Raw genomic sequence first — 27088 nt, 5'->3', positions numbered from 1 at the left:
TCCAGCACACTGGGGCTTGAGGAGAGATGGCAATATGGGCCCTGTAAAGGGCTGTGCAAAGATAGAAATTGTGCCAATTCTGGGCAATGCTCTAGCACAATCATGCTACAGGTTATAACAAGGGCATGCAGGCTGTGGAATATGAACTGAAAATGCATCTGCATTCAAGGCTTTCTTGAGCAAGAGAAAGCCTTTTCCAATGCAAGTGTGGCCGATTCTCACCAGTCACACTTTCCAAGAGCGGAGGTATGAATCAGCATGGGGAGGTAAAGAGATATTAATACTGGGGATTATACTGTTGTCTTTTCAATGTTTTGCAGGTCTTGCACTCCCTTTTTTGACCTCCTCCACCACAGATACCAGCAGCTGTGGATGGAGCAGCAGAGAGCCCTGACAACAGCGGAGCGAATGGAAAAGAAAAAGGTGATAATACTCCAGCAGTGCTTACCCTTGCTGTGTATAGCACTGCTACCCCACAATGGATGGGCTTCCCCCAGCTGAGAAAGCATCCTCCCTGACTACTAAAAGGCTGGTGAAGCCTAATAAAGATGAGCTGCTTCCCAGATAAGATGGGCCTGGCTTCAGCCAGAGCATCCGCTGTAGGGGCAAAGACCAGATATGCAAGTCACAATGTGTGTGCTCTAGAAACCAAAGAGAAGGTGGTGTTTGTGGGGTTAAGTATTCTTGTATCTGAAGCCATGCATGGGAGCTGAGCAAGTTCTTCAGGGTAACAGTGCTTTGGCCAAGGCCTTTCAAAGGCTTAGACACCTATCCCACAGAGATACTTTTCTAGCCATCATCAAATATGTCTGCATCAATATGCCTCTAGGCACAGGTTGCCCAGCTAAATTCCCAGTATCAATTGAAACAGAGGCTCTGGTTCTTTTTGCATTGCTACAATAGTAAAACACCCTGCTGTGACAAAGAATTAAGTTTCAAATTATCTTCAGTGTTTATGTTGTACTTATGCCAGGAGTTTTGCAGGCTATCCTTTGGACAGCATCAGCTCTGCTCAGCTTACCTGTGACAGTGGACAAAGCAATGGAATAACCAACAAATGGACCAGCATCAGCTCTGAACCTGGCATGGTGTGGTTGATGCCAGCACCCAGAGCAGTTGTTAGAGTGCAATGCTGTTAAACAAGCCAATATTGTAAGAACATTTAAAAGCAGCCAATGACTGTTTTATTAGTTAATGGCTCAAAGAAGAGTTGAGCTAATATGGTAATGACCAATTTCAATGGGCTTACTGCCATCACAAACTATGCTTTATAGTTGAAGTGCAAGAATACAATGTTCTTAATTAGCAGCTACTTTATGAATACACAAGCCTAGGGTGCTCAAAACTGCATCCCTACCTTCTCTACTAATGATAGATGTTTTTAATCACTAGGCTCCCTCCATCAAGTTCCCAAAGCCTGCAGCCACCAATTATCAGTTAAAAACCCACATCCTAGACCAAAGAGCAGACAGATTCCCTAAGGTTTCACATGGCTAAAACATTCACCAGGTACCTGCACTGGCTCATGCAGGAACTATGAAGCACTGCAAGCTGCAATTAATCAGGAAAGCAACACACAGGACAGCCAGGAAACCCTCCTGTAGTGGGAGTGGTAGAAGTGACTTTCTCAGCTAGTGATGAGCCATTGCTCTAGCTCAGAGCGCAGGCAGGAGTCATCTCACTGGGATGCCATATAAAGCAGACACAGAGCTGGAAGCTGCTTGTGTTTGTCTCATCAGTATGTTTTAGGTATCAGTACTGGCTGTGTAGGCATGGAAAAACCACCCAGATCAGGCACTTGTGATCATCCATCCAAAGAGACTTTTAGTCTTGCTCACCTCTGTGTCATTACACTGCTTATATATGCCTATATACCTTATACATCATGACACTATCCTGATGTCTATAGATCTGCACCCATTTCAGCCCATTCTTCTTTACCTTTGGTTGCAGAAAGAGAAAGTGCGTGAAACTCGCACCACATTCCTGCGAAAAAACCCACTGCCTCCAAAGGAGGAGTCCTTCTGGCACCTGCCCAGCTTGGAGAAGGTATGGAGCACTTGCCTGAACTCAGGGACACCTTCTAACCTTGCCCACATGCCATCATAACACACAGGGTCTGGATAGGAGATACCTTAGTACACAATGAAGGTAGACACAAGGCTCTTCCTCAGAGCTCCCAGAGATTCAGACCCTAAATGGTGCTGTACTGGATACATTCAAACATCAGCCTGTTTTGGACTTCAGGGTGGTGTACTTTTTGCAGCCATAAGACCTGGAAGAGAGGCAGCAGATGCCCAGATAAGGGTTTAATGATTTATTTTCTAACTTGTGAGCACTTTCATGCCTTTTCACAAGATGAAAAGCATCCTTCTATGTCCTACAGTACTAACAGTACTGGGTTGGCCTTTGTTTTCTGCTGGTATTCCCACAGCTACCCTCCACAAGCAGAACAGTCAAACATACATTTTGGTAGCCTGCCATTTAACCAGCTCCACAATAATCAATTTAAACCACATCAGAAGTTCCAAGGAGAATTTTTCACCCCAAGAAATAGCTTTCCAGAAAGCCTGCACTTTTGAGACCTCTCTAAACTACCTGATTGACAATATTCACCCTGAGACTGAGCAGAGGGTCTAGCCAGGTTATAGATGTGCATGACACTTCCTTTAATTGATCCAAATCAGAGCTAAGGTGAAGATTTCTTGTTCTGGCAATGGGATTTAAACACCTCCCTGAATTCATCTGTGCATCCTGCTATGCTCTGGGGTAGTTGTTTGTATTCTGTTAGCTATGTTTGTGGTGTAAATTACAGGGAAGCTTCAAGTGAAGAGCTAGGGGGTATTTCAGGAAGGAAGGGAAAAGAGCTGGGCAAGCAGAATAGAAGGGAGACTCCAGGAAGTCTGAAAGCACTGAAACCCTGCAGGGAGTTTACGTGGCCAAAATCATATCTGGCATTGATAGATACCACTGCAAAGAGCCTTTCAGCTCTCTGCCTCAGCCCTTGTTCTGATGGGGTTATTTTTTTTTGCCATGCTGTTGATTTTTACCTGCAGTTTAAAACAACAAAGAAGGCTTGTGACTTCCTGAAGCTAATTTACTTGTACAAGTTGGAGAGTTTCAACCAAGAAATGCGTTTTGCACCACCTTGATGTATTCCTCTTACGTCCTGTCTAAGACTGTCCGATTAGCATATGTCAGTAATCATTTATTCCCCACTGCCTGTCAGCACAGAGCTGCTGCTGCAGCTAGTGTCAGGGAAAGAACATGACCGATCGCTGTTAAACAGATTGTGTAAGTCACACGAGATACTGGGGCAAGCCTCCTCTTTAGAGCTCCTCTCACCCCAGACCTTTCCATCACTATTCATTTTTCAGCCTGTGTTTTCCTTCATGCTTTCCCTTTTGTTTCATCCATGACTGTGGTTGGGTTTCTCCTCCCAGACACAGCTCTCAAACCCCTGAGTCTTTGCTTCTCCTCTCTGCTTTTCTCCTTCCTCTCCTCTTCCCTTCCTTCCCAGAAGCAGCATCTGGGCAGGAGGGAGAGCTCACTTTGCACAGCCCCTGTAGATTTCCTGTACTCCTCCTCTCTCATTATGTTAACCTAGAAGGTTTGCCTTTCCCCAGCTGCAGATCTAACAGGCACAGCCCATGTTAGATCTTGGATCAGGAAACTCATTATTCACTTGAGGTTCAGTGCGTGGGTTCCTCCATAGAAAAATAAGTTCTCTTGATCATCCATAAACGTTTACCCAATTAGAAGCAACCCTCAAAAAGTTAATAGTTCCAAAGACACTTGGTAGCCTCCAAACTGTGTTTTAACTACCTCTGTAAAGCTGGTGGTAGAATGGTCTTGAAAGACAAACTGGACCAACCTATTAACCAGACTCAGGGTCTTCAGGTGTCACTATCAATTCTGCCTTTATGAGGGTGACAATAGAGAGCAGTGCTCCAAAGTGAAGGACCTTGTTCTTACAGCCTTTCTGTCCTCACGAAACCTTTTTCTCAAGGTTTTCTATGGTCATGGATAACTACTTTATGGCTTTATTTCTTTTAAGAGCCAGTGCCCTGTGAAGGCCAGCAGCTGGCACTAACTGCTGTAGGCAGTTTACTAAAATACTGTCTTTAATCCATACAACACCCTCATCCTACTGCTCAAAAAGAGGTAGCAAAAGCAACCACAAAAATATCAACTTCACAGAAAGCTTGTTAGCAGACTCCCACCTATTATTTCCAGCCTTCAATGACACTGACCTGCTCTGGCTATTACAGAAGGTGCTCATTACCTGAGAACAACTTCAAACTTTGGGTCAACTACATTCTGAGATCCCACATCCCTGACCAGAGCCCCACTTTAGACTATTGTTCCATGTGACCTGAGGCTGGTGCAAGGATGTGATATGTCCTCAAGCTACTCGCCCTTCTTGTCACTCGGTTACCCCTGTCATCTGGCATGATGCCTTTCAGCCTGGCCTGCTCTGGGCCTGGGGAAAGCACTGCAGAGCACCCAGCTCCTGAGATCATTGTAGCCCAAAGCAGGGGGTAGCAGGAAGATGAGATTTTGTTCCTTTAGAGCCATAAAAGTCATCAATGAGGGTTTTTCTATTCCCATCCTGACCCCTTACAGAGAACTGCAGAAACTGGGTGTGGATGTTAACACTGGCTGTTAATCTGGGTTTTCCATTCAGTCCCTGCAAGACTATCTCCTGGCCCCATGCTAGAGCATGCAGAGGAAGCGGAAGACAAGAAAACAAAGGAGCTTTGCCATCCCACTAATTGCCTCTGCTTGCTCCCTGCATTGCCAGGGCTGCATGACATTACGTAGTCATTCAGTCAGTAAAGTATAGACAAATTGACTATATTTTCATTTGGATTTAGGTTTCAGCCCCACTGCTTTAGAATAATGACCCACGCTGTTAAGCTAACCGGGTGATTTACAGGCTCTCCCACACTGGGTGATCGCTCCTGTTCCACGTCTCGCTCTGGAGGACTGACCTGGCTTGTGGTCTCCTGGGCCCTCCAGCTCGCTGAGACAAACAGGTCGCAGGGAGTCAGTCATGTCCTGATGGGCAGTTCATTAGGGAAAGTTGCTGAATTGGAGATTTCTTACACAAAACCAAACAGAAGTTAACTCCTTGCTCACCTCAGCAAGATTCTCCACTGCCCTCCTCTTCCTCAAGTCAGCTTTCCCCAAGACAAACAGCCTCTGCCTTGCTCTGCCTGCAGTGACACGATTCCTGAGCTCAGATTTTGCCAACACAGCTGGGACTATGGACCAAGACTTCATTTATTTGTAGACGTGGGACTATGTTCTGTACCTCAGGCACCCAGCATGGACATAAGTATATCCCTGCCCCCAGTGCTCATGGGATGTATCCTATCCCTGTATCACTCATCACTACTCATCACGCATCCAAGCGGAAGGACATCAAACTCTGGAGAGGATGTTGTTGCCTAAAATACAGCATCCCCACAGCTACCTCCATCAGAATATCTGATAGCCACAATCCAAACCAGTGAGTCAGCTCTAGCCATTCTGCAGTAGATTGCCAGTGTTCTGTCAAGTCAACCAGAAGGATTCAGGACAACACCTCACAGCAGCAATGTAGGACACAATTCACCCGCGTGTCAAAACAGCTCCATGCATTGCATGTCACTGACACACATCAGGCTCTTTCCTTTGCTCATTAGAGGATTCCAACTTGCACAGGGTGGCTTTTCAGAGAGGATAGTCTTGTTTACTTGACCAAACAGGGGGAGGAAAGAAAACGCAGCAACTTTGGACAACACTTTTGTCAACACATACTGCCTTCCCCAGCAGATGAAACAGGCTGCACTCGATGCGCGATATGAATAAGCGATAAGCAATTGACGAGCAAGTGTTCGGGTACCTTGGCAAAAGACTTAATTTGCAACCTGGCACTAAATCAAAGGCTCTGTCAACGGCTGAGCGGCTCTCCCGCATATGCTTGCGTTACCTGGGAAAGCTCTGTCAGGTAAATTTCCACTGAAAGTAATTAGAAGAATCCCCACTGTATAAACTTTGCAGCAAAATTCTGGGCTCCAGGATTTGATTCTCACCAGGGATCCGATATCTGCTCACAGCCTGATTCTTCATCAGAATTAACAGGTGAAGTTTAACACATACACACAAAAATGTTCCACATTTCTTTTTAATGCCTTACCTCTATTTTTGTCTGAAGAGCTGAACTGAGCTCACGTAATCTTGCAACTGTTGTCTTGTCAGAAAAGCCATAGACTCTGTTTAAATAACCTGGGCTTAATACACACAGTGGGTTGACTTTCTAGATGTGGCATTTATCCTACCCAGGTTTGAGGGCAACAAAATTTCATGGAGTTGAAGTGTTCCAAAACTTGTCTCCAGGGGCCTAAATAGTAGTTAAATAATACAGCAATGAGTTCAAGAGCTTTCTGTCACCGTGGTACCAGATCAAACCTCCCTTCAGATGGGATTCTGGCTGACCAAGAAGGAAAAAAAATAATCAGAAAATCAGTGTCACCTGGTGGCTGTTCAATGGTCCAGCCTTTCCGGTATCCCTTTGCACACATCCTGAGCACTCAACTTCATCACACCCTAATGCTGCCTCTGCCATGCTTAGCACTTCTTTGTGTCTCCCTGAAAGACATGGTAAGCCATCATTCCTCTGCCATTTTCATTGCTCTCCAGCATCTCCCAGTTGACACAGGAAAACAACACCCCTGCACCATCTCCAGGCCAGGCTCCATCTACATCCAAGCCTGGGTGCCCAAAGACAGCACAGGCAACTGTCACCAACCAATGCCCATTGCTGCTATGGAGCATTTACACCTGAAGGAACAGATCTAGGGTGCCTGCAGTAGGGTAAAACCACACACACAGTGTTGAGTAACAGGTGAACACCAACCAGTGCTACCTGCTGTTTCATACACAAATCCACAGAAGTGCTTTTTAAATGGACTTGGGATTTCATTCATGGACCTATTCTGCCTTCTGCCAAGAGGCCGTTTACCAACAGACAACTTAGTTTGAAGTAAAACTTCTGCCTGGCATGAAAAAGCTGAGGATTCAAACCTCAAACACATGAGGTCAGTATGAAAACTGCAACTCTGGTCTGATACCAGGACATCTACCACGAGGGGTACACATTGTTACAGCTCCAGTGGGTTCACTCTCCTTTACTCATCCTGTTGTACATACCAAGTGACTGGGGAACTTCAGCAAACACCTGTGACCCTTATTTTCAGGTAGCAAAAAAAACCTCCCAAATCTCTGTGGGGCATTAAATACAGCAGCCAAAAGAACCATTTGAAACATTCCTACATCTGAAGCAGATAAGGATCATTTAGCCCAGTCTCCCTTGTCCTGACTTTCCCTGTGTTCTTAGAATTAGGTGGGGAGAGAAAAAACTAACCCCATTCATTAAACCAGTTAAGAGCACTACTGCCAGGAAAAGCCACAGTATTTGTAACCTTAATAATCCAACACACACCTCCAAGCACAGCTCATCTTGGACAAAATAACGTCTGTTTTAAAAGTACCTGCCTCTCCCTAACTTGTCATGGCATTTGTTGACAACCCTATTGAAAGCCGCTCTCAATGCAGCTGTGAAGGATCTTTCAGCACCTCTTTCTCTTTCCTAGACAGTTTTTGAAAGGAAAGGGAGGGAAAAAAAAAGCCATCAATACAGGGGGAAAAAGGCATCAGCAGCCAACATCAGCTGATGAAGCGTCTCACCTGGGCCCCCAGCACACCGCCTCCAATTAAATCAAAATGGTTTGTTTTTAATGGTCTTTTACACTGACAAGTGGGCTATCATTCCAGGCCTAGAGAGCTGTCAGGGAGCCGAGGCAAATCCTCCGTTGATAATGCCCAATGCTTCCAATTAGGAGCCGAGGCCGCTCCTGGCGCACTAACGATTCCCCAGCCTCCCCCAAGGCCCCTTCGGCGCTGGCTGTTTCGTCTTCCCTCTTCCTCCATCACAAATTACTGACACAAAACGGAGGCGCCCCGGTGCCTCCTCACCACACCGGGCCCCGGCCCTGTTGGATTTAATGAGGCGATGGAAGTTTGTGCGGATCTTCCGCTAAATTCTTTTCTTGTTTGACAGCTGCTTGAGTGTTGACCTTATAAAAGATTTAGTGTTTCTCATTATTTTCTGTCAAGCTTTACAAGTGATAGCTGCACGGAAATCATTTGCATCTCGATGTGCGCGCACGTGGGGTTTTTGTCTGTACGGGGATGCTCGGCACGGCGCGCGTCGGTGTGTACACCCTACCCCTCTTCACATTGTGTATTTTATTCCCTCCCCCCCTGAAAAAAAATATCTACAAACATGGAACTGTTGGGTTTGGGAAGAAAGAGAAAAAAACACAAACAGGAGAGGACTTAAAAGGCCAAGGATTTGTTGAACTGCGGTAAATGAGGGAGGTTTTGAAAAAGGAGTAGAGATTGGTTTCCCGTAAAGAGAGCTCAAGAAAGTGTTTTGTCACCCTCTAAAAGGATTCAGTCAAATGGATGATGGAAAAACTAGGCTGAGGCTAGGTGCTGCTTTGTTGTTAAAGTGGGAAACGGCACAAGGCTGGGAGGCTACCTCTGAGGAGCAGGCAGAGCAGGCAGGTACTACAAGAGGAATAGGTCCAGCCACATCTCCCTGAAGCCAAGCATGGGTCCTACAAGGGCAGGAGGAGAGCCTGGTGCTGCTTGTTGCTTGCTTCAGCCCTTTTTATGGGCTCTTTCTCAACACCTCCCACAAATCATTACAAACCATTTAATCCAGGTACATTAATTAGCACTTCCACCCAGTAGCTAAGCTTACTGAGCACCCAAGGCTGCTCACAGTGCCCAGCACCTACCTCACCAAGCCCAGCATCAATAGCACCCACAAAGCCTGATCGGTCTCTAGAGTACATGTTCTGCTGCTGTCAGGGGAGCTCTGCCTTCCCTGTACCAGCTTAGTTTTTCTGCCTCCCACATGCTATTTATTAGTCCTCCATTAACATACATGCTACTGCTTGCAACACATACATGGTTGTACTAATGCTTGACAAGTGATCATTTACAGTCCTCAGATTCAAAACATTATCATAACTGTGAAACCCAATTGAAAATCACACCCAAATATATATTTAAGCTTTAGGAATGATAAGGTGTTTTGATATTGCCCTTCTAACTCTTTGAAGCAAGCACTGACATTACAACACCCCAGCTGCAAGGGTCCTGCAGGTTTTAATCTGTCAGTGACAAATACAATGAACAAAAGCAGAACACTGCACCTAATCAGCAACTGAAAACCATTGCAGTTCTATCGTCCTGCAAGGAAAACCACCAAGCTTCTGCCAACAAACTATGTTCCTGCCCTGCTACAGCCAGTGCTCTAAACCCATGGTTCAGACAAAATCCTGGCGTAACAGCCCATGTCCACACCAGAGCAATGGTGAAGATCATCAGCTGCGTCTAGAGGAAGTGTCTTTGGGTTCATCATTTAGAATACGAATTAGAAGTATCGGAGATGAGGATCCATCACTGGCATTGACTTCTCAACACCAGTCTCTGTCATAGTAAGACCTTTGACCCAAGAACATCCTTATCTTGACTCTAATTTCTAGCCCTCGTTAGGAGAGGGTTCGTCATTTTTTAAGCTAGCACTGGTCCCCTGTCCCACACCTGGTGCTTCCCACTTACTCATGCCGAGGGCAGAAGCTGGCATCCCTCACGACTTTGTCAAGGCTCTGCTAACTTTAATTACTGTCAGTTGTGGCTCAGTGTGACATTGCTCACCTGGGAGCTCTCTACCAAGACTGGAGTGAATGAACTGCTGTCTCCTCCCTGCAGCTTCAACCCAGTCCCAGGCAGAAGTTCCCTTCTGCCCATCTCCCAGCACTGGTGGGCAGGGAGCAGGATGGGAAAGGCAGAGGCACATTCCAGAGAAGCAGCTCCGCTGTCCCTATCTGCAGGCACTGGATTTTAATAACAATCCCAGCTCCGAGGGAATAACTCCTGCATCTTTAATAGGAGGCTGGAGCTGTCCCACATCCCAGGGACTACCCACCTATGTCAGCAGCCCTGGGTTCTGCCTCTCCCACCTTTCCTTCCTGGGGAGCAGTTTATGTCATTGCTGCTACTTGTGAGAAAGCAAAAACATCCAGAAACAACTGTCTGAAGTTAGGCACTGAAATGCATACGTAAGTACCTGCGCGCCTTCCTCCAGAGAGGGGGAATAGCTAACTACGCTTTGTTTGTCTTGATTAATGAGATCACTAGCGAGCTTTCCAGGGCAAAGACGCCAGTGTATTTTTACATATGCAAAACCTGACATCCAGCCAGCCTGAGCAGGGTGGGGGAGGCAGCTCCACACATCCACACAAGGCAGATGTAGGGCACAGGGTATTGCGCTGGGGCAGATAAACCCCTTCCACTCCGTGGTAAAACCACTCCATGCGCATCTCAGTAACTCTGCATTTACTGTGCAAGCCTGCTGCATGCAGCTGTGTGCAAGCAGCACCCCGAAGGGTGCTCACCCCAAAGGGCCCAGGGACCTTTCTCTTCCAGATGATCTTGAGACATCACACAACCAACACAGCACAGTAAGACTGCAGGATCTTGTTACTAGGGCAGAATAAGCATCTCCTGAAGTCAATCAGATGACTTCCCCTTTCTTTGTCTTGGGATTTGGTCACCCATCACCACCACACCAAAGGCGATTCCTGGGGAAAGGCTGCTTCTGTGTTTGTTGGCCAGGTCATGCAAGAGTCCCTGGACCCATCCTGGCCCCCCAGTGAAGCACACAAGTCCCCTGTTGTAGAAAACCAGCCATATTTATTTCAGGGTCCACCCTAAGGTGTGAGAGCATTTGGAAACATCACACAACCAACACAGCACAGTGAGGCTGCAGGATCTTGTTACTAGGGCAGAACAAGCATCTCCTGAAGTCAATCAGAAAAATAGCCCTCTTTTCAAACAGGCTGTGTTTAACTTCAGCTGGAGCAGCACCTCCCAAACAGGCAAAACCCTTGAGCTTAATCCAGTCCTCTTGCTGCTTGTGCCACAACCTGTTTTCTCTGGCTGGCTGCTCACTGTAACCACTTGTGTATCTGCTCCTTCTCTTACAGGTCAAGCCTCACCTCAGTACTCTTCCAGACCATCAGGCTCATCAAAAGGCATTCAGTGCCACCCATTGAGGGGTGTCTGTGGGACACGGGCCCCAAAAGAGCCACACAGAACTGTGGTGGGCATCACAGCCCTTGGACCCTGTGACCACCATAGGCAATAGGCTTTCTGTCTTTGAAAGTGTGCTAATGTAGATAATAGCCAAATAAATCATATATTTGAAAGGGAATGATTCTGCCTCAGCCTGTTCATTGCTTTGTATCAGTCACACAACACCTTTACTCAGTCTGATCAGCACAATTCCCATCATGCTCAAAGTCACAGCCCTCACACCAGCACAGCCTCAGAGGGAAAGCTGTTCATTCTGCACAATTACATTAAATGCAACCATATCCCAACTGATATCAAGTCCATAATATCTCATAATCCATCAGTTCTTCTCATTTCTGTGCCAAATAAGCTTCCCATCACTGCCTAATTCAGCAAAGCCTTTGTGAAGGCATCTAAACATCTGCTTTGAGCACTCTGCCAAAGCAAGGCCTCACCACAGAGCCATGCCTCCTCTTGAGGACGGCTCCAGCCTGTTTCCACGCCTACCCTCAAATAGCTGCTGGTGTCCCTCAGGGCCGAGCCACTTCAAGCACTTGGTGCACAAACACAAACTCCTCCAACACCAACTCAGCAGCACTGCACCCAAAACCCAGCTCGGTGCCAACACGTGTAAAACCCATCTCCTACCAACAGGGCATTTCACCTTAAGAAAAGGTCACTTGGCAACAACTGTGATTAACTGTGCATCTCCAAGATTGCTCAAGGAATAATTAGTTACTCCTATGGAATCTGCTCCTCGCATCTATTGCTATAGCTCAGGCTGTACCACATAATATTTAAGTCAAATGGTAGCTTTCAGGTTTCACGTTCAACAGCCTGTTAGCACTTGGAGCCAAACTTTTAAACCCAAACCTCAAAAAGCAGAACACGTCATAACATTAAACTTCATTGTTCAAGGCACAATAACAAATGGAGCTGCAAGGGCAGCTTTCCTTACCTCTTTCAGGACAAGGAAGGCTCCACAGCCACTGCTCTGGCATTTCCCATGCTCCCTTAGGGGCAGCTCCTGCCTCAATCTGCTTTTTATACAGGGAAGTAGTTGGAGCAAACTCTACCCTGCCCACACCTGAGCTGAGGGAGAAAGGAATCACCTGCTCCACACAGGGGAAACCCTGGTACCTGGGTCCTTCTATATAGTGCAGGCCTCTAAATAGAACCCAGCTAACGTAACCAGGAGGATGACAGTAGGGTTTGCTGGGCTGGCACGGTTGGATTATAACTGGACACCTTTCCCACTCCCCAGGGAAGGGGAGCTGGGCCTTAAATGACTTGTCCTGCCAAAGATGGCACAGTTAATGCATGTGTGAGAAACACAGCCCGAGCCTTGCCCCACTGCCCACCAGGAGCCACCTCCAGCCCTTCCTCCAGCCACAGCATCTGTGCCCACCTGTACAAACTGCTCAGGTCCTTGGGGTTCACAGAGGGATGAAAGAACCCCCGGGGAGTCCTGCACCCCTGGAAAAGGGCTGCCCAAGGAACCTGCTGTGAACCAGGCCCATGGAGACCTCCTGGCCTGGGACAGCTCCAAGCCAGCAAAGACACCAGAACCCGAAAAGCAGCGGCAGAGCCAAACAAAGCGCGTTCAGGAGGAGAAGCGGCTCGGGGGGGGGCTCGGAGCTGACAGAGCCGCCCCAAGCGGGCCCCCCCTCACCCTGCCCCAGCCATGCCCGGTCCCGAGCTCCGGCGGCTCCTTGTCCTGCAGTGACACCCACCGGCAGAGGGGATCTCAGCGCTGCTGCAGGCTCCCCACCGCCGGGCCCTGCTCCTCACCGGCACTGAGACCCCCGCTGTTCCCCCCCCCTTTCTATCGTCCCCCCACACCCCGAGCCGCTCTGCCCTCCGCTGTCTCCCGAAGGCACCATCGCTTCCTCACCGGAGCATCCCAGCGAAGCCCGTCCCCTCTGAGCATCCCTCCCTGTGCCCGCCTGGGCACGGCCTCTGCGAGCACCCAGCTTGGCTCCCGATTGAGATTCAGTAGAGCAGAGCCCCCCGGGAGTTTCCTCCCTCAGCCAGACCCTTCCGGATGCCGCTCTGCACCACCAGCAGATGCTTCTGGACTAACTCTTGATGCGGTCACGGCCACAGCTCGGCAGCCCATTGCCCTCCAGACCATGGTCCAGCCCCCAGCCCCATCAGGGCTCCCCCTGCACCCCAGACCCCTCCTGGAACACTTGGGGTCAGCCCTGTTCTGTAGCCCCAGGACCAAACCTGCACTGGTGACTGTGCCAGGAGAGCCTGACCGTGTCCGTCCACAGCACCGGATCCTGGCAAAGCTGCCAGAGTCCTAAAGCCAACCTGGGGTGCAACTGGGGCTTGTGAGGAACTGGAAACCAAACTGACACCAGGGATCCCCTCTTGTCTGTTCCATGCCTGTGTATTTGGGAACTGGAACAGTCTAGAAAATGGGGTTTAAAGGCAGACACACACAGGGAAGGCAGGGGAAGCAGTGTACACTGTTCAGTGGTCTGTACACGGGATTTCCTATCTGTGCTGGGAGCCACAGACAGATCATTTGAAGCCCACTTATCAAGTGATGCAGGGGACACACCACATATGGGCAGGATGAGGCACGTCTCTGCCTTGGGGAATCTAGTTTTGAGAGAAAAAAAAACAGAAACAAAAACGAAACCACCTTAATAATAATAACAATAACAATAATAATTCATATTAATTCATGTCAGTCCCACTGCCATTAGAACATGAGAAAAAAAGTGCATGTGTAGCTCCAAGTATGGCCTAGGGGTGACAGTCTCTGTCCCCAGGGCCTTGGCCAAGGGTGGCATAATACAGTGTCCACTCAGGGATGAGGACTGGACCCCCCACACACACCAAAACCTTGCCCAGCACCAGACAGTGGGCCTGATCTGGAAACTTTCTTGTGAAGGCAGGTGCTTTATTCAAGGGAAGGAAATACAGCAGCAGACCCACCAGCCCAGCCCTGTCTCTGCATGGCTGATCCAAATCCTGATTCCAAACCCACTCCCAGCCCTGCTGCTGCCTCTGGTCCCATCCTTAACACAGACTCAGTGCTGGTCCTGATCCCAGTGCCAATCTCCGTCCCAAATGGGTCTATTGGTTGCACAGGGAGGCAGCCAGTGCCAACACAGTTGCACTGCAAAGAGGTGGGAAACCCCTTTGGGGTCTCAGCCCCTTCTCCCTGGGAGCCGTTCCTGCACACCCATCGCTTTGGTCCTGCCCAGCGGATGCTGCAAAACCGCTCCCCGGCAGCTCAGAACCCTTCAGCCCGGTCCCTGGCACCGCCGTGCCAGGGGGAGAAAGACGGGGCCGAGCAGCAGCGGGACCCCGGGCAGGGGGCATAGACCGGCACCGGGCGGTGCCGATTTTGTCCCTGGGCTTATCCTCCTGCAAGGCTCTTTTGTTCCTCTGCCCCGATCCCAGCCGGCCCCGAGCCTGCAGGGCCGAGGGCAAGGAGGTGCTGGGGCCCTGCCTGCGCCGCTGCCCGACAGCTGGCAGCCGGGCTTCCCGGGGCGGGGGGAGGCTCTCCCCTTCTTGATCGCCTCCAAGCTGCCGGGCAAGGGCGGCTTTGGAAGAGGGACAAGATGCATCTGCCTGGCCGGGAAGGTGGGGAACAGAGGAAATCGAGTCTTTGAGATGTAACCGGCGACACCGCTTTCGAGCGGCGCGGCTCCACGCACCCGGGCGTGGACATTTTACTCGTCTCCACGGGAAGGGTCTACCCGCAGGAAAAGCCCCTAAATGAGCCCGCGAGGAGGAAGCAGGAGCCGCTGTGACCGGGAGAAGGTGGGAGTCCGGACGGGGAATCCAACAGCAACAAAACCCCGCGACGTGGCGGGAGGGAGGAAACTTGGTGTCTCCGGGAGAAACGGGCAGGGAACGGGCTGGGCACACCGAGGGTTATTTAAAACGGGATGGACGTCAGGAAAAATGCGCCCCGAGCACGGTCCCTTCCCAGTTGCACCGGTAGGCACCGCCGCTGGGCGCTGGGAGGGCGGGAGGAGCGGCCCCGGCTCCGGGAGGCGATGCCCGGTCCCCGGCTGCCCGCGCTCGAGGAGCATCCTGCTTCCTCGCAACGGGTTTTGAGGGGATTCAACGAAATTCGCAGCTCCGAGGCTCACCGCGGGCTGGGAGCAGCCGCCTCTGCGCTGGGCTCTGGGGGGGGGGGGGGGGGGGGGGGGGGGGGGTTCGGTGCTTTCCCTTTTCTTTATTTCTTTTAATTCTTTTTTATTTAATTTTTAAATTTTATTTTAAGGCCCAGAAAAACTTTCCCTGCCCGGGAGGGACCCTCAGCCCGGTTAACTGCGGGGGGGGGGGAGGGAGGGCGGCGAGCAGAGCGCAGTAACCCTTTGACAGCCTCCCCTTCTCTACCCCACATCTCCCCCCCTGGAATCCCCCCGCAGCTAATCATCCCATTACGAGCCCCATCAGCGGAATAATGACAGCCAAAGAGGGCGGAAACCGCCCGGAAAGCGGGGGGGACCAGGGCAGCAATTAATTCCCGTTAATGAACCTACAAGGTGTCGCCGCCGGGGAGTGACACCCCCAAACACCCGGCGGCCAATGGGCGCGTTCTTCCCGGGGGGGCCGGGGTCCCCCCGCTAAGGGGGCAAAGCGCTTGGGGGTTCCTCCCCTTGAGCCCCCCCCCCCGAGCGCGGTTCCTGCCGCTGTCCGAGGTGCTGATGGCTCCGCCGGCCCCGCGGTGACTCCGGTTCCCCCCCCCCGCCGGGTGCTGTCCGAGGTGCTGGTGGGAAGGGGGGCGCCGCGGCGGCCCGACGGCTGGCCACCCCCTCCGCCCTCCCCTCGCCCTTCCCCATCGATTTCTGGATCATTAAGCGGTTAAGGCGCTGCGAAGCATCACTATCGATCGCTGCCTCCCCACCTCCGGCTGGGAGCCCCCCAGGCTGCCCCCCAGGCCCGCGCCACCGCGGCCCCGGGCGAGGGTGGGGTGGCCGGGTAAGGGGCCGGGGCCCCGGGTGAGGCTGGGGTCCGTCCCCTCTCACCCCACCCCCTTCGCGGCCAAAGTTTGACTCTGCCTTCCTCTCCCCCCTTCTTCTGTCTGTCTGTGAGTGCAGCTGGGCGCGATGCTGAAGACGGAGCAGCCCTGGATCTAACGCGCGGCGCCTCGGAGAGCCTTGCAGCAATTGTGGCCCGGATCCCAGGCTGAACTTTGCGCTTTCGTTTTCTTTTTACCCTTTTTAAAATTTTTTCTCCTTTTTTCAATTTTTTTTTTCAATTTTTCGTTTTCCCTCCTGTTATTGTTAACTATCGTTACCAAACCGCTTCCGCCGCACCCTCCCTGCCAATGCCCGTGTGAGCGCCGGCAGCTCGCGGGGGCCATGGAGGGCTCCACCGGGTTTGGGATCGATTCCATCCTCTCCCACCGAGCCAGCAGCCCGGCCGTGCCCAAGGGGGACCCGCTGGTGGGCGACGGCCGGTCCCCGCTAGAGCTGAGCCCCCGCTCGGAGGGCAGCAGCGGGTGCCCCTCGCCCCGCTCGCCGGGCCGCGAGTGCCTGGAGGCGGCGGTGCCGCGGCAGGGCCTGGATGCGCTCCTCCAGCCGGGGCAGGTCTCGGCCCCCTCCCAGTCCCGGACCGTCACCTCCTCCTTCCTCATCCGAGACATCCTGGCCGACTGCAAGCCCCTGGCCGCCTGCGCTCCTTACTCCAGCACGAATGGACCTCACGGCGGGCAGGAGCCGGCGGGCAGGATCCCCACCAAGCCCGGCGAGGACTTTCGGGAGAAGATGGAGAAAAACACCAGCAGCTCCTCCTCGGACTCAGAGTACAAAGGTAAGAGCCGCGCTCTCCGCCGGGCTCTGCACGGCCGCCTCTACACGAAGCCTCCGGCGGCACCAGAGCTTCCCGGTGCGCCGGGAGCTCACTGCGGAGCCGCCCCGGTGATGAGGAACGGCGGCACCGGTCGTCTCCGAAAAGACCGCGGTGTCGGCACCAACTTGGGAAAACTTGGGGGGCTCGGCGGGGCTTGAGCCGGTGGAAGGGGCTGGGGCGATCGGCACTTGGGTAAACGCGCCCGGAGGATGCGCCGGGCGGCTTTCCGCAGGGAAGATCCGGCTGTTCCATTCCTTCTCGCGGGCAAAGAGGAGAAGCGGGGACGGAATTCTGATGGGAAAAAAAAAAAAAAGCAGGGAAAAGAAAACAACAATAAAATAATCGCGGGTTTTCCTGGTATTTCCCGCTCGAGGAGAAACGAAGAAGAAATTCGGCGGGGGTTGATTCGATTTGTGTTATTTACATTATTATTCTGAGATGGTTTAAAACCGAGCACGACAGACAGGGAACCCCGGGCCGCATCCACCGCGGCTGCTCGCCCCGGACCGGGGGCTCGGGCTTCCCGGGCCCTTGCGGCCCCTTCCAGGGCACGGGAACGGCACGGGGTGGGTTGGGGTCGGTCCTCGCTCCCCCAACACCCCTGCAGAAACTTTCACCCGGGAAAAGAGTTTCCTGAGTGCTTGGGAGGGGAAGGAGCGGGTCCCCATCGGGGGCAGACAGGGGAGGTGATGGCACCGTGCGGGACCGCTGGATTTGCGGGATGCTGATAGGAAATTGGCAGGATAGGCCGAGCCTGGGATCGGACCCGCCGCTTTGCAGGGCCACGGTTGAGAACAGCCGCGGTTCCCATCTTGGCCGTTGTTTTCGCCTCCTACATCCCCCCCTCCCCGAATTCCTTCATCTTTCCTCTCCTTCCCCAAAATCGCCGAGAGGAGAAGGAAGAGAGGGAAGAGAAGAACCGCGGGGTCCCCGCGTCTCCCTGAGCCGGCAGAGCCCAGGCTGGGGGGGTCCAGTTTGAGAGGGGGACCGTTACCTCTCGGCTCTTCTCCTGCCCCTGTGACGGGGCAGCCACGGCCCCGGTGAAAAGACCGCTTAAATGGGGAAAAAACATCCCTTATATGGGGGGGGAAACAACATGCCTTAAATAGGGGGGAAACACAGTTAAAATGGGGGGGAAATGCCCCTTAAATGGGGAGAAACACCGCTTAAAACAAGGGAAAAACATCCCTTACATGGTGAGAAAAAAACCACACCTTTAAATGGGGGGGGGTGAAACAACACACTTTAAATGGGGCAAAACAACATCTTAAATGTGGAGGAAACCACAGTTTAAATGAGGGTAAAACCACCTCGTAGACGAGGGTAAAACCAGCCCTTAGTGGGGCAGCCGGTGAAGGTCCCCGCTCCAGCACGATCCTTTATTTTTTTTGCTGCTTTGGAAATCCCTGTTTCTGGGGGCAAATCGCCCCCGATTTACTCTGCAAAGGGGCTGCGGGGCTGGGCCTAACCCGCGGCGGCAGCGGCAGGATTTGACTCGTGCCAAAACGCAAAGCCATAAAGTAATATATATATAATTATATGTAAAATCATCGTTTTAGCCAGGAGCAGGGGAGGAAGATGCGGGGCCGCCACAGAGCTCAGCCCTTCGCAGGCAGGAAGTTTTCGGAGCCCAGGGGTAGCCCGGGGAGCCGGGCCCCGCTTTCCTCCGCGGCAAACTCCGCACAAACTTTCGGGCCTTTCCCGGGGGGGGGGGGGGGGGAGCAGGACCGGGACCCCCCGCCCGGCCCGGCCCGGTCCGGCCCGGATGCTGCTTTCCCCGGGAACCGGAGCCGGTCTCCGCGCTCATCCCGAGCCGTGCCCGCTCGGCAGTTCTGGTTGAAGGGTTCCGCTCCCCGGTGGCTCAATTAACCGGATTATTGTCTTCCTACAGAGAGAAATCAGCCCGGCCCCGCCACCAGCGAATTTAACATAAACCCTGTAAAAACCCCAACCGCTGCCGATTTGTACAACCCGAGCCCGTTCGCTCCATCCTCTCCTCCAAGAGCGCGGGCAAGGCGAGCACGAACGGGGCTTTATTTTTGCCCAATCTTTTTGTTTCTGCTCGGAAATATCCCCTTCCCTCACTTAACGTTTCGCCGCGTAAATTCCCGCACCGCTCCGCCGGTGCCCATGCACCGACCGCGGTAACGAACGGCAGCCAGCCCGCCTCAATCCGCGGGTTTAAAGGTAAATAACAGCCCGGCCGCAGGCTTGCGGAGCCTCTTCCCCCGTATTTCGTTGTGCGCTAGGGAGAAGGGAGGTTTGCTCCGGGCCCCGGCAACATCCCCCGGGGTTCCTCAGCAGAGGGCAAGGAGCGGCTTCCCCTCCAAAAATGGGGGCTCCTGATTTTCATTTTGGGTTGCGTTTGGTTTGGGTATGAAAAAAAAATAATAAAAGGGGAAAAAAATTGAGTAAAAAAAGAAACAAAAAAAAAAAAAGAGAGAGAGAAGGGAAAGGACAACAAAATACAACAATAACACCCAAGCATCGAGAAAGCTGTTGGGTTTGGGGGTACACCCCGAGGGTGCTGCCCCGTGGGAAACGTGAGGCGCAGGGCCCCGGGTAGGAGCGCGGCCGGGCCGGGGCTCCCCCCATCACCCGGGTCCTTGGGACGGGGATAAGTCGGTCCCGGCTGGGGAACCCCGTGGGCAGCCGGGATTAACATTTACAAACGTGGCCTGATCCCGGCTCCTCCGCCTCAGGGCTGCAGTGGGGACCCCCTCTTTTGAGGGTGTTTCTCTTCCCTTCCTGCCCTGACCTGGCCTCTCTTCCTCCCCCTCGGCTCAGTGAAAGAAGAAGGGGACCGAGAGATCTCCAGCTCCCGGGACAGCCCCCCGGTGCGGCTGAAAAAGCCGCGCAAAGCCCGCACCGCCTTCACCGACCATCAGCTGGCCCAGCTGGAGCGCAGCTTCGAGCGGCAGAAGTACCTGAGCGTGCAGGACAGGATGGAGCTGGCCGCCTCCCTCAACCTCACCGACACGCAGGTGAAAACCTGGTACCAGAACAGAAGGTAATAAAGCACCGTTCCCTCCTGCTCACAGAGATGGGGTCACATCCTGATCCCCTTTCCCGGCCCCACACCTCTAAACCAGGCAGGGCAACCCGCAGCCACCCGGCGGGACGTCTCTCCTGGCACCAGCAGAGGTGCGGTGTGTCGTCCTCCCCCCGGGGGCCTTTTATCCCAAAACAAAGAGGAAATCGATGCCGAGGAGGGGCAGGTTTGGGGGTACAATCCGTGCCCCCAGCCCCGACAAGGCGGGGAGGCAGAACCGGGCTTCCCAGCTAAACACAACAGCATAACACATCGGCCTATTAATTATAGATACCAATTACTGCTTTGGGCATCAATAATTAACACCCTTTACAGTAATTACGCAATTATTATTATGATGAACAATTTACGGGTGGAAATAGGTTTAGCGCTTCAGCGCAAAATCTGTGGAAAGGCTGGAGGTGAGGGACGGCTTCGGTGGATTTATCCGGACATCCCCAGCCCCATCACTGCCACCTCCGAGAAACGAGGGACCCTCGGCTGCACCACTCCTCCCTGCCGGACCCTCCCTCACCCCGGGTTTTAGCACACCCCAAACCTCTCCCCCCCATTTCCAGCCCCCTTCACCACCAGCAAAGATCCGCGACTTAGCAACACGTTGGGGGTTCGTGTATATGTACCTACAGACACATCATACATATACATATACATATACATATACATATACATATACATATACATATACATGGCACAAACGAATACCCCGCCACACTGCCCTACGCGTGTCCCCCGCCGGCCTCCCGCAGCCTCCAGGCCCGGCCCCGGTAGCCCCGTCCCGGGTCGGCGGTCCCGGAGCCCCGGGCGGCGGAGCGGAGCTGCCGGGGCCTCGGGCCGGAGCATCGCGGCAGCAGCAGCAGCATCACCCGTGCCCGGCGGCGGGGGCACCGCTGGGGGATCCCGCGGGCCACACGCGGTCCGTAACTCGTAACCTGGAATTCACAGCCCCGGCAGGGACCCAAATGCTGCTCGCGGTTTGTATCGCAGGGGGTTACACCCCGACATCGCGTCCCCATCGGGCTGCGGCTCCGGTGCCTCCGGAGGCTCTTTGGGCGCTCACGCCGGGCTGGCGCGGCGGGGACAGCAGCGAGAGGAGCCCCTCGCTCCGTTAACAGGGGCTATGTCCCCCCCCACAGTGAACTGGTCCCACCCATCGCATCCAATTGCATCCCATCCCTGCCGTCCAGGGGGACTGGCCCCGGGAACCAGCGGCGGGGAGAGGGATGCACAAGGAAAGGGGGTCTGCAAAGGGTAAAAAGAGCGGCTTTTGGAGCATCCTTCTTGACCCTTTCTCTCGATTTGTTCCCCGCCCAGGACCAAGTGGAAAAGGCAGACGGCGGTGGGCCTGGAGCTGCTGGCCGAGGCTGGCAACTACTCTGCTCTCCAGAGGATGTTCCCCTCGCCCTACTTCTACCCACAGAGCCTGGTCTCCAACCTGGACCCCAGCGCCGCTCTCTACCTGTACCGCGGACCCAGCGCGCCGCCCCCTGCCCTACAGAGACCCTTGGTGCCCCGCATCCTCATCCACGGACTGCAGGGCGGCAGCGAGCCCCCGCCGCCCCTGCCCCCGCTGCCCGGCGTCCTGCCCCGGGCCGCGCAGCCCCGGTGAGCCCCGGCCGCCCGGGCAGCCCCACCGGCACCCAACCGGGCTGGAGGGGGCCACCCCGCCTCTGGGGCAGCGGGCAAGCGACAGACTCCCGCTCACCCCGCAGTATACATATATATATATATATAAATGAGACCTCTCCCCCCTCCTTTTTATAAGTATATATATAAAGAACGCAAGAAGCAAGGACAGGTCTGGCAGGACGGAGAGCCGGAGACCTGCCCCCATCCCCGTGTGTCCCCCGCCCGGAGCTCGGGCAGGGACCGGCTCTCTCGGGGGGGTCTTTGCCTCTCCGCCTCTCCCCAAGGACCGCGGTGGGGACCGAGCTCCCCCGTCACTGACGGCTCCGCCTCCCGCGGCTCCCCGGTACCGAGGCACCGGTCCCACCGCAGGGGAAGGGAGAGGGGAACCGGCGGCCCGAACAGAGGCTTTGGGACGTTCGTAACTACAAATAAAGACAAAAAAAAAGAGGGGGGAAAGCGGCAAAATGTAAATAAACTGCGCAAAATGTACATGAATTATTTATTTGTGAACCCCGAGGGCGTATTTGTGTAAGTGATTCTTGTCAGTCTGTATCCCGGGGCCGGCCCGGCCGGGGCGGGGGGGGGGGTCCCGGGGCGCCGCTCCCGCTCCCCCCTCCTTTTTTAAATGTGGAAATAAAACTTCTTTACAAACAAACGGGTTTCGGCTCCGCGGCCCTTTCTTCCCCTCCCGCTTGTTTGCTCTGGCGGAGCAGCGGCCGCCGGGGGAAAGGGAAAAGCAAAGAGGAGTTTTCCCACCTCCCGTCACGGGGAGCATCCCCTCCGCGGCTTGTGTCCCGCTCCCCGGGGCCCGGCCCCAGTGCCGGCATGCGGAGCTGGGGGGCAGCGGGGAGAAGGAGAAGGACGGGGTTGATGCTGCCCGGCGCGGCGGCAGCCGCTGCGGCGGTGCATTACTAACGCTAATGTTCAGTGTATAATTGCCTAAGTGCTTTAAACGATCGCTTTGGAAAATGGATTGTTTCCACCCTTTAAAAGTGTCGCTCACCCGGCCGCGGCCAGCGGGCCCGGCAGCTGGTCCCCGGGACAGCCGGGCAGCGGCTCGCGTCCCGGGGCGCCGGCAGATGGGCGGCGGGGTCCCCCCGGCCCTCTGCAGCCGGCGGCCCGGCTGTCTGCGCCCCCCCCCCCCCCCGCCTCCGACCCCAAGGATCCCCCTCCCCGGGGCCGGGTGCCAGCCCGACGGCCCCGTCCCGGGAGCTCTGCCCCGGTTCCCCCCACGCCGGTAGCCCCGGTCCCGCCGGGAGGGTCATTGTCGGCTCGGCCAAATGCACAGCCACGCCTGGAGGGGAGAGCCCCCGGCCTTTGTGGACCGCGCTGATCCTTTGCATGTGAATGGGGGAGTTTGGTAAATCCTCGGGCCTCGGCTGGGGCGAGGAGGAGGAGGAGGAAGGGGAGGGGGGGTCGCTCCCAGCTCGGGGTTAATGAAGTGGGAAAGGAGTCTTTCAGAGAGGCCTGCAAACAACCCCCCTCCCCGGGCAACAAACCCCCGTCCCAAATCCTACATGGATTGACTTAAACCCAGGGGATAAGTGTTTTAAATTAATCTCATTGAATAAGAATGAGGCCAAACAAAACTCTTTAAAATCATATTAAAAATCTATCAAAGGACAACTTGCAGTGGGTGTGCTTTTCATTTTGTGAGCGCAAAGGCAAGGAGCATACAGCAACCTTCCTCCCATTTACACAGCAGGAATGTGAATCAAAGACGTTCTCTAATATTTAATTGTCCTTGTAGCCGTAGCAGATTCCTCCTCTGACATTAATGAAGTACAAGGCTTCGTTACACGTTTGTAATTGCAATATTTAAATTTGCCATTTCGCATCTGGAAACTCCCCTGGAACAGTGGGGCTGAGCCTGCGCTGTAGCACAGTGACAGGGTCCAGTTTGTGCCATGAGGATGGTGGGAGAGAGTGGGGCAGAGCCAGAAGAGTGGGGCTTCCCAAACCTCCCCTCCGGGAAGGGGAACAGCCATGCTGAGTCTGGCTGAGAAGGAAGGATTGCAGAGGGGAGGCAAGGGCTGGAGCCACCTCCTCCAGGTTGATCTCGAAGCAGTCAAGCAAGGCAAGCTCAAAATGAATCAGTTTAGGGAAGACACCACAGGCTTTAGGCTCTCATCAGGGAGCACCTCACTCGCCACACGAACAGCATCTTCTGCAGGAGGATCTCAGCAGCCTCAAAAGCTGCTGAAGGCCCAGCCTAACCTCCAGCTTGTGTGCAGGGACCGAGATGGGACCCCACTGTCCAACATCAGAACCCACCTGCATCTACAGCAGTCCGTGACCAGGCTGGAAACCCTGCTCTGGATTTCTAGCGGTTGGTGCCAAGCAGGCGTTATCCTGGCAAGTCCTCGGGGTGGGACAGCCTGTGCTGCAATCAGGTGAAGCGGTGTAAATGGCAGAGCTGAGAAGAAGCACTGATCCCATTAAGGAAACCTTTGGAGTATTGCACCAGCTCCGCTCCACCAGTTTCTCTCGGGGCTCAGAGACTCGAACAGTTAAACAGGCTAAGGGTGGCTGGTTTCAGCCCCGGGCTCTGGATCCAAGACACAAACAGGTCAGTGCAGTGGGTTTGCCAGGACCAAGCACAACCCCAGCTCTCAAGCCCCTTCTGGGCTTTTACCCAGCTTGAGGGCCATCTTCCTCTCCTCCTGACAGAGCTTTAATCGGGACCACCACCCTCAGACCAGAGAGAGAACAGAAGCTGCTCCATTGAACCACACACACAAATTCAGTGGCATCAGCACGACTGTTCCTAGCAGAGATATTCCATGGTTTCATCTGCACACCAAGCAAAATTAACCCAGGATGGAAAGGCCTGAACAGCTGGAGCTTTCCCTGCCCTCTCCCCAGGCTTATGGAGAAAGTAAGTTGCTGTGAACAGGGAGCTCTGTTGCTTTCTATCCTGCTTAGTTATGAGAGCTTCTCCGCAGTGAGTACCAGCACTAAGGTACTGTGTTTGACCTAGACACTGAAAGTGGGCGCTCAATTGTGACCTTTGTTCCAAGGGGACCTCCTTTTTGCTATCCCAAAGCCCTGAAGTGTAAAGATGTTCCAGCTGCAGAGCAGGGGAGGACACGGGTTCCCATTGCTGGCAAAGGACAGCTGAGGAAAGGCACAAGAGCATCTCCTGGGAGCAGCAGGACTCCAGGTGTGAGAGCAGGGAGTGGAGCAGCAGTGGGAAGGCAAACCCGGACCGAGTCCAGGTCTGACTCATAGGCAGCTTTATATACAGCTCCACAGTGCCATCAGTTCCAGACTGAACACAGAAAATTCAAGCTGCAGGGCAGCAGGGCCCCTCTGCCACTCACCACAACCAAGACACAACCAAGCCTGACCAAAGCCAGCAGAGGTGCACTGCACACTGCCAAGAGCCCATCTCTGCACCCATACAAGCCACGTAGGCAGCTCCCACCCAGCCAAGACCCCTGCAACACACACCACATACCTCAGAGCAAGAGGGAATAAACTCAGGAGTGGTTCAGGGTGACATCCACCTGCCCCATGCCAGGGCTGTGCCAGGGGAGCACACCATGACTCCCAGCAGCTTGTCCAGCATTCAGATGCTCAGAGGATGTGGCTCCTACAGCAGCCAGTGGAGCTCTGCAGCTTGGCCACCCCTGCTCCAGGGCAGGTACCACCCCATGTCCTGCCCTGCTGATAAGGTGCTTTGAGTTGAGTACAAATTAACTTCAGACCTACCAGGTTCTACCTGAATTGAGTGATGCACCAGGACAAAACCAGCACAGAGCCAAGCTAGGGCTACCAAAGTGTAAACAAGGGCAGACCTTGGTTCCTGCTGACCCAGCTACAATTCAAACACATTTTGCTTGTTGGCCTTCAAGCTTATTAAGAGCAAACTCTGCTTAGCTTCAGGTGTCTTTGTATTCCTTCTAACACCTTCTCCTTCTTGTTTAACAATCCCCTCCTCTTCCTTTCCCTAATCCCACAAGTAATCCAGCACTACTTGCTAAAAGATGGTGAAGCCGGAAGAAAAAGGCATTCTATATTTTTAATCACATTATTTATCACAACCATTTGTAATGTTACCTTCCTAGTTCATACACATGGCAATAACATTTCCTGACATCTCTCACTCACCTGCTGTTGGCCCTTATTCCTACTGTTATGAATTTGCCAACAGTCCCTATTAATTCATACGTGGCTGTCAGGAGAAGGTCATGCATTTTCTTCTCATGCACAAGCTCAGTTCTTCCCAAACTTATACTCTGTGCGTCACTCTCTCTGAGTCATTTTCATCCTCACAAGGTTTCTGTTTAAGCTGACATTTGCCTTAAACGCAATTGCTCTTCCAAACACTACTCACACCAGAATCAGGTGGGCTTTGTTGTTATTTTATCTTAATCTAGTAAATGCTGGTAACTTCATTATCTCTGCAAAAACACGGTTAATTTTACCCTGGTCTCTTTCTAACATCTTCCTGAAGTGCTAAGCAAAAGCAGCGTGTTGGGTAACTGCCTGGGAGGAAAAAAATATCATTTTGGTTCTCAAAGTTACATTCATTTCAGAAATTAAATACTTTTGGGAAATTGCTTCCCTCCTACAATGCTTACTATGACTCATTATAGCCCTGAGCAAGTGCCCTCAGTTCTGTAGTCACAAAGTGAGCATCATTTTCATCTGGTTATACTCCTTTTTTCTGTACTTTTTTCCTTCTTGCATTTGAAATTGCTACTGGATTTTAGCACTTCCTGGACCTGCACTAAACAATGTCCCTGGCTTGGGTCACGGATGGGCTGCTCTTCCTCATCGCTGTCCTCGAGGAAGATGCACACAGGTAGCAGAAAGCTTTGCACTGTTTTCAAGTATGTACTGCTTGGAGCTAGCGTTATAGGAGGCGCTGGAAGAAGCACAGTGAGGCAGACAGGGAGAGGGAGGTGGGTGCTCACCCTTTGGTCCGGGGGGAGGTTGTAACTCACTCTCCCCTGTGCCCCAACTCAAGGGGAGCTTTATCACTGACTCCACTAGGGCTCAAGTTCTATTTGGCATACTGGGCAACGGTGCGTGAGTGTTGGTCTCAACACCTTTAGGCCATATTGCATCTCTTTTCTCAGTAATCCCAATTCTCCAATAAGCAAGAACAAGAAAGAAGGCACATGTGAAAAGCAAGGAGTGAAATCCATAGCTTGGGATGTACTCAATATCAGCCTAGCCAAAGCACAGAGAACGCAGAAAGTTTAGGTTACTACTGACAAGTGTTAGCAAGAGCCTGCAAAGGCTTTAATGTTCAGAAGCAAGACATTTCATATGTGCTCTGTGTTATACAATTAAGTGAGAACACATGCTGCAGGCAAAGAGAAGTCTGGAGATCATTAGATGCCACACTGGCTCCTTCCCACATGATGTTCATTCCCA

General features: G+C 53.0%; 2 protein-coding genes across 4 annotated transcripts in view; both read left to right on the top strand.

The window, feature by feature from the left end:
• The window catches only part of CFAP77 (cilia and flagella associated protein 77), a 59776-nt gene extending 48445 nt beyond the window's left edge, over positions 1-11331 (top strand). The window contains exons 4-6 of the mRNA XM_062640995.1: positions 321-423; positions 1960-2049; positions 11109-11331. Of these exons, the coding sequence (XP_062496979.1) occupies positions 321-423; positions 1960-2049; positions 11109-11177 (262 nt within the window). The 3' untranslated portion in view covers positions 11178-11331. The remainder of the gene's footprint in view (positions 1-320; positions 424-1959; positions 2050-11108) is intronic.
• A 2972-nt stretch (positions 11332-14303) lies between these two features.
• On the top strand, positions 14304-21681 carry BARHL1 (BarH like homeobox 1). 3 transcript variants are annotated; one of them, XM_062641118.1, is made up of 4 exons: positions 14304-14979; positions 16269-16983; positions 19810-20032; positions 21386-21681. In XM_062641118.1, exons 2-4 carry the CDS (start codon positions 16533-16535, stop codon positions 21678-21680), a joined length of 969 nt encoding a protein of 322 aa, XP_062497102.1. In that variant the 5' UTR covers positions 14304-14979; positions 16269-16532; the 3' UTR covers position 21681. The 3 variants fall into 3 exon arrangements, with proteins under 3 accessions (XP_062497102.1, XP_062497103.1, XP_062497101.1); XM_062641119.1 differs by lacking the exon at positions 14304-14979 and adding an exon at positions 15566-16149; XM_062641117.1 differs by lacking the exon at positions 14304-14979 and having other exon boundaries at positions 15566-16983.
• Positions 21682-27088: the final 5407 nt, after the last annotated feature.

This window comes from Pezoporus occidentalis, unplaced genomic scaffold, assembly GCF_034315485.1.
Source record: "Pezoporus occidentalis ecotype Australia unplaced genomic scaffold, CSIRO_AGI_Poc_V1 ctg68, whole genome shotgun sequence".
NCBI lineage: Eukaryota > Metazoa > Chordata > Aves > Psittaciformes > Psittacidae > Pezoporus > Pezoporus occidentalis.
The sequence above is the reverse complement of the archived record's forward strand: the minus strand, read 5'-3'. Positions and strand labels throughout refer to the sequence as shown.

Excerpts from the sequence above, each read along its gene's own strand:
- BARHL1 (XM_062641118.1), top strand. The coding sequence starts at position 16,533 with ATGGAGGGCTCCACCGGGTTTGGGATCGATTCCATCCTCTCCCACCGA. Across the intron at positions 16,984-19,809 it reads CTCGGACTCAGAGTACAAAG|TGAAAGAAGAAGGGGACCGA; the intron begins GTAAGAGCCGCG and ends CCCTCGGCTCAG. Across the intron at positions 20,033-21,385 it reads ACCTGGTACCAGAACAGAAG|GACCAAGTGGAAAAGGCAGA; the intron begins GTAATAAAGCAC and ends TTCCCCGCCCAG.